At 38.5% G+C, this 6,727-nt stretch overlaps 1 protein-coding gene across 3 annotated transcripts in view; it reads right to left on the bottom strand.

The window, feature by feature from the left end:
• Positions 1-6,727, bottom strand: part of il1rl2 (interleukin 1 receptor-like 2) — a 32,245-nt gene that overhangs the window by 24,292 nt on the left and 1,226 nt on the right. For all 3 annotated transcript variants that reach the window (XM_079619936.1, XM_079619937.1, XM_079619938.1), the window contains one exon: positions 675-894. In XM_079619936.1, the coding sequence (XP_079476062.1) occupies positions 675-894 (220 nt within the window). The remainder of the gene's footprint in view (positions 1-674; positions 895-6,727) is intronic.

Here is a 6,727-nt window from a genome sequence, read left to right as displayed (position 1 = left end):
AACGTGTGTTGTGTGACTGTTTACAGTAACCCTACACGTTGCCCAAACACAGCGTGAAAAAATAAAGGCATTATATAGGTTCATTTGACCTGCTGGCGGTTTAAGGTATATTTTAATCTGGTTTTATCAAAAAAAAAAATTTAACAACAGGCCCAGACAGCAACATAGTGTCGACCCTGATCCAACCCACATCTGGTATGCGTTGAATCCACATGTAACGGATGTGGCCCGGATCTGGGCGGACACTATGTTGCTGTTTGAGGGGAATTGTAAATAACCCAATTTTAGTAAAGTCATTGACAGGGAGATTTTAGTGAAAAGCTGTTATGTACGTTCGAAAAACAGCCATGAATAAATTTTACCCCGTGGCGGTTCTAGTGTAAGATTCTTCTGATGAATCCTTCACTACGTTAGAAAGAAGAGTTGGATATTTGATAAAGAACCCTGATCATTCGCCCATTTCATTTTCATTTAAAAAAAGAATTGTTAATGCCAAGAGAGTGTCAAAATAACTCAGTTCCATTTTGAATGACCAAAAGAGCATTTTCAACTTTACTAACATTTTAAATGGACCTTAGCAGGAAAAAACAACATGGTTTGTGGATAAACAAGTGGGCTTCAGTATTCACGTGTCAAACCCAACTCAATATAAACGCAGTGAACTGAAGCAATACCTGCTGAAACATGAGTACTCTCCGCTGTGGACGAGCTCTGCTGGAAGGAACCACAGCATGTTGTCCTTAATGGTTATTCCAGTGATATTTCCCAAGCTCTGACTGGGAACACGACTCCAGCTCACACTCCCATTCTGACTGTTTCTATTGCACTGAAGATTAAATACAAGACCAGCAACGAAGTTCGCTGATCTGCGATGCGTCATGTGCTCCTTCATTTCTTCAAGAAGAAAACATGAAAAGAAATTTGTCAGATAGTGACTAATTATTGTTTAAATACAAGTGTAGAGAACAGTTTTCAAATGACAGGAGTACTAGTAATTCCATGTCATTTAACCCTTAATTATTTTTTGCCCTTATGGTTAGCACACCATTAGTCGAAGAAAGTCTCGGTTACGTATGTAACCCAGAGTGCTGGTCTCTGCATGCATGGATAATCAACGTTAACGTTATGAAACAGTGATTTTCTGTATGAAACAGTGTTGTTCTGTGTGATACAGTGTTGTTCTGTGTGATACAGTGATGTTCTGTATGAAACGGTGTTGTTCTGTATGAAACGGTGTTGTTCTGTATGAAACTGTGTTGTTCTGTGTGAAACAGTGATGTTCTGTGTGAAACAGTGATGTTCTGTGTGAAACAGTGATGTTCTGTGTGAAACAGTGTTGTTCTGTGTGAAACAGTGATGTTCTGTGTGAAACAGTGATGTTCTGTGTGAAACAGTGTTGTTCTGTGTGATACAGTGTTGTTCTGTGTGATACAGTGATGTTCTGTATGAAACGGTGTTGTTCTGTATGAAACGGTGTTGTTCTGTATGAAACGGTGTTGTTCTGTATGAAACTGTGTTGTTCTGTGTGAAACAGTGATGTTCTGTGTGAAACAGTGATGTTCTGTGTGAAACAGTGATGTTCTGTGTGAAACAGTGTTGTTCTGTGTGAAACAGTGATGTTCTGTGTGAAACAGTGATGTTCTGTGTGAAACAGTGTTGTTCTGTGTGAAACAGTGATGTTCTGTGTGAAACAGTGATGTTCTGTGTGAAACAGTGATGTTCTGTGTGAAACAGTGTTGTTCTGTGTGAAACAGTGATGTTCTGTGTGAAACAGTGTTGTTCTGTGTGAAACAGTGATGTTCTGTATGAAACGGTGTTGTTCTGTGTGAAACAGTGATGTTCTGTATGAAACGGTGTTGTTCTGTGTGAAACAGTGATGTTCTGTGTGAAACAGTGTTGTTCTGTGTGAAACAGTGTTGTTCTGTGTGAAACAGTGTTGTTCTGTGTGAAACAGTGATGTTCTGTATGAAACAGTGATGTTCTGTGTGAAACAGTGTTGTTCTGTGTGAAACAGTGTTGTTCTGTGTGAAACAGTGTTGTTCTGTGTGAAACAGTGTTGTTCTGTGTGAAACAGTGTTGTTCTGTGTGAAACGGTGTTGTTCTGTGTGAAACAGTGATGTTCTGTGTGAAACAGTGATGTTCTGTGTGAAACAGTGATGTTCTGTATGAAACAGTGATGTTCTGTGTGAAACAGTGTTGTTCTGTGTGAAACAGTGTTGTTCTGTGTGAAACAGTGTTGTTCTGTGTGAAACAGTGATGTTCTGTGTGAAACAGTGTTGTTCTGTGTGAAACAGTGATGCTCTGTGTGAAACAGTGTTGTTCTGTGTGAAACAGTGATGTTCTGTGTGAAACGGTGTTGTTCTGTGTGAAACAGTGATGTTCTGTGTGAAACAGTGATGTTCTGTGTGAAACAGTGTTGTTCTGTGTGAAACGGTGTTGTTCTGTGTGAAACAGTGATGTCCTGTGTGAAACAGTGTTGTTCTGTGTGAAACGGTGTTGTTCTGTGTGAAACAGTGATGTTCTGTGTGAAACAATGATGTTCTGTGTGAAACAGTGATGTTCTGTGTGAAACAGTGATGTTCTGTGTGAAACAGTGATGTTCTGTGTGAAACAGTGATGTTCTGTGTGAAACAGTGATGTTCTGTGTGAAACAGTGTTGTTCTGTGTGAAACAGTGTTGTTCTGTGTGAAACAGTGTTGTTCTGTGTGAAACAGTGTTGTTCTGTGTGAAACGGTGTTGTTCTGTGTGAAACAGTGATGTTCTGTGTGAAACAGTGATGTTCTGTGTGAAACAGTGTTGTTCTGTGTGAAACAGTGATGTTCTGTGTGAAACAGTGATGTTCTGTGTGAAACAGTGATGTTCTGTGTGAAACAGTGTTGTTCTGTGTGAAACAGTGTTGTTCTGTGTGAAACAGTGTTGTTCTGTGTGAAACAGTGATGTTCTGTATGAAACAGTGATGTTCTGTGTGAAACAGTGTTGTTCTGTGTGAAACAGTGTTGTTCTGTGTGAAACAGTGTTGTTCTGTGTGAAACAGTGTTGTTCTGTGTGAAACGGTGTTGTTCTGTGTGAAACAGTGATGTTCTGTGTGAAACAGTGATGTTCTGTGTGAAACAGTGATGTTCTGTATGAAACAGTGATGTTCTGTGTGAAACAGTGTTGTTCTGTGTGAAACAGTGTTGTTCTGTGTGAAACAGTGTTGTTCTGTGTGAAACAGTGATGTTCTGTGTGAAACAGTGTTGTTCTGTGTGAAACAGTGATGCTCTGTGTGAAACAGTGTTGTTCTGTGTGAAACAGTGATGTTCTGTGTGAAACGGTGTTGTTCTGTGTGAAACAGTGATGTTCTGTGTGAAACAGTGATGTTCTGTGTGAAACAGTGATGTTCTGTGTGAAACAGTGTTGTTCTGTGTGAAACGGTGTTGTTCTGTGTGAAACAGTGATGTCCTGTGTGAAACAGTGTTGTTCTGTGTGAAACGGTGTTGTTCTGTGTGAAACAGTGATGTTCTGTGTGAAACAGTGATGTTCTGTGTGAAACAGTGATGTTCTGTGTGAAACAGTGATGTTCTGTGTGAAACAGTGATGTTCTGTGTGAAACAGTGATGTTCTGTGTGAAACAGTGTTGTTCTGTGTGAAACAGTGTTGTTCTGTGTGAAACAGTGTTGTTCTGTGTGAAACAGTGATGTTCTGTGTGAAACAGTGTTGTTCTGTGTGAAACAGTGATGTTCTGTATGAAACAGTGTTGTTCTGTGTGAAACAGTGTTGTTCTGTGTGAAACAGTGATGTTCTGTGTGAAACAGTGATGTTCTGTGTGAAACAGTGTTGTTCTGTGTGAAACAGTGTTGTTCTGTGTGAAACAGTGTTGTTCTGTGTGAAACAGTGATGTTCTGTGTGAAACAGTGATGTTCTGTGTGAAACAGTGATGTTCTGTGTGAAACAGTGATGTTCTGTGTGAAACAGTGATGTTCTGTGTGAAACAGTGATGTTCTGTGTGAAACAGTGATGTTCTGTGTGAAACAGTGATGTTCTGTGTGAAACAGTGTTGTTCTGTGTGAAACAGTGTTGTTCTGTGTGAAACAGTGATGTTCTGTGTGAAACAGTGATGTTCTGTATGAAACAGTGTTGTTCTGTGTGAAACAGTGTTGTTCTGTGTGAAACAGTGATGTTCTGTGTGAAACAGTGTTGTTCTGTATGAAACAGTGTTGTTCTGTGTGAAACAGTGATGTTCTGTGTGAAACAGTGTTGTTCTGTGTGAAACAGTGATGTTCTGTGTGAAACAGTGTTGTTCTGTGTGAAACAGTGTTGTTCTGTGTGAAACAGTGATGTTCTGTGTGAAACAGTGTTGTTCTGTGTGAAACAGTGTTGTTCTGTGTGAAACAGTGTTGTTCTGTGTGAAACAGTGTTGTTCTGTGTGAAACAGTGTTGTTCTGTGTGAAACAGTGATGTTCTGTGTGAAACAGTGTTGTTCTGTGTGAAAAAGTGTTGTTCTGTGTGAAAGTGATGTTCTGTGTGAAACAGTGTTGTTCTGTGTGAAACAGTGTTGTTCTGTGTGAAACAGTGATGTTCTGTATGAAACAGTGTTGTTCTGTGTGAAACAGTGATGTTCTGTGTGAAACAGTGTTGTTCTGTGTGAAACAGTGTTGTTCTGTGTGAAACGGTGTTGTTCTGTGTGAAACATTGTTGTTCTCTGTGAAACAGTGATGTTCTGTGTGAAACAGTGTTGTTCTGTGTGAAACAGTGATGTTCTGTGTGAAACAGTGTTGTTCTGTGTGAAACAGTGTTGTTCTGTGTGAAACAGTGATGTTCTGTGTGAAACAGTGTTGTTCTGTGTGAAACAGTGTTGTTCTGTGTGAAACAGTGTTGTTCTGTGTGAAACAGTGTTGTTCTGTGTGAAACAGTGTTGTTCTGTGTGAAACAGTGTTGTTCTGTGTGAAACAGTGTTGTTCTGTGTGAAACAGTGTTGTTCTGTGTGAAACAGTGATGTTCTGTGTGAAACAGTGTTGTTCTGTGTGAAACAGTGTTGTTCTGTGTGAAACAGTGATGTTCTGTGTGAAACAGTGTTGTTCTGTGTGAAACAGTGATGTTCTGTGTGAAACAGTGTTGTTCTGTATGAAACAGTGATGTTCTGTGTGAAACAGTGTTGTTCTGTGTGAAACAGTGATGTTCTGTATGAAACAGTGTTGTTCTGTGTGAAACAGTGTTGTTCTGTGTGAAACAGTGTAGTTCTGTGAGAAACAGTGTTGTTCTGTGTGAAACAGTGTTGTTCTGTGTGAAACAGTGTTGTTCTGTGTGAAACAGTGTTGTTCTGTGTGAAACAGTGATGTTCTGTGTGAAACAGTGTTGTTCTGTGTGAAACAGTGTTGTTCTGTGTGAAACAGTGATGTTCTGTGTGAAACAGTGTTGTTCTGTGTGAAAGTGTTGTTCTGTATGAAACAGTGTTGTTCTGTGTGAAACAGTGTTGTTCTGTGTGAAACAGTGTTGTTCTGTGTGAAAGTGTTGTTCTGTATGAAACAGTGTTGTTCTGTGTGAAACAGTGTTGTTCTGTGTGAAACAGTGTTGTTCTGTATGAAACAGTGTTGTTCTGTGTGAAACAGTGTTGTTCTGTATGAAACAGTGATGTTCTGTGTGAAACAGTGTTGTTCTGTGTGAAACAGTGTTGTTCTGTATGAAACAGTGTTGTTCTGTGTGAAACAGTGTTGTTCTGTGTGAAAGTGTTGTTCTGTATGAAACAGTGTTGTTCTGTGTGAAACAGTGTTGTTCTGTGTGAAACAGTGTTGTTCTGTATGAAACAGTGATGTTCTGTGTGAAACAGTGTTGTTCTGTGTGAAACAGTGTTGTTCTGTATGAAACAGTGTTGTTCTGTGTGAAACAGTGTTGTTCTGTGTGAAAGTGTTGTTCTGTATGAAACAGTGTTGTTCTGTGTGAAACAGTGTTGTTCTGTGTGAAACAGTGTTGTTCTGTATGAAACAGTGTTGTTCTGTGTGAAACAGTGTTGTTCTGTGTGAAACAGTGTTGTTCTGTGTGAAACAGTGTTGTTCTGTGTTAAACAGTGATGTTCTGTGTTAAACAGTGTTGTTCTGTGTGAAACAGTGTTGTTCTGTATGAAACAGTGATGTTCTGTGTGAAACAGTGTTGTTCTGTATGAAACTGTGTTGTTCTGTGTTAAACAGTGTTGTTCTGTGTGAAAGTGTTGTTCTGTATGAAGCCACTAGAAGCCCATACTAATACTAATTCTATGAAATAATAAAATAATAAAAATAATAAAAAATAATAATTTTATTAAAAAACAACAACATGGTTCTAATTTTTAAGCACCACTGTTTAAAAATAAATCATTGCGCATTGTTGAACTGTTGTATAATTATTATTATTTTAAATAATTGTTCATGTGTTCATGTGTACCCATTTTTTTATTCTATCTCTTTTACTTCTGATAAAGAACCAAGATTGTCCCTTATAGTTGCCAACAAAATAACGCATTTAACAACAATTAAGAAGAAAGTTCTACACTGAATACAACAAGTCAAAGTAGGCTATCTGATTTTGTATGTATATCTATGCTTTATTTATTTATATTTTTAATAAAAAAAAATGTACATTGCACATAACACGTTTTTTTATATACATTATATATATATTGTATAGCGCGTGTTTACGTGCACTGATTATGCTCGAGCAAAAACTGCTTATTCTTGAGCGACTATTAGCGATGTCTGAACTTTGCTTCTGAGAC

This window comes from Phoxinus phoxinus (genome assembly GCF_949152265.1).
Source record: "Phoxinus phoxinus genome assembly, chromosome: 7".
Lineage (NCBI taxonomy): Eukaryota > Metazoa > Chordata > Actinopteri > Cypriniformes > Leuciscidae > Phoxinus > Phoxinus phoxinus.
Note: the sequence above shows the minus strand (reverse complement) of the source record. Positions and strands in the feature narration are given on the sequence as shown.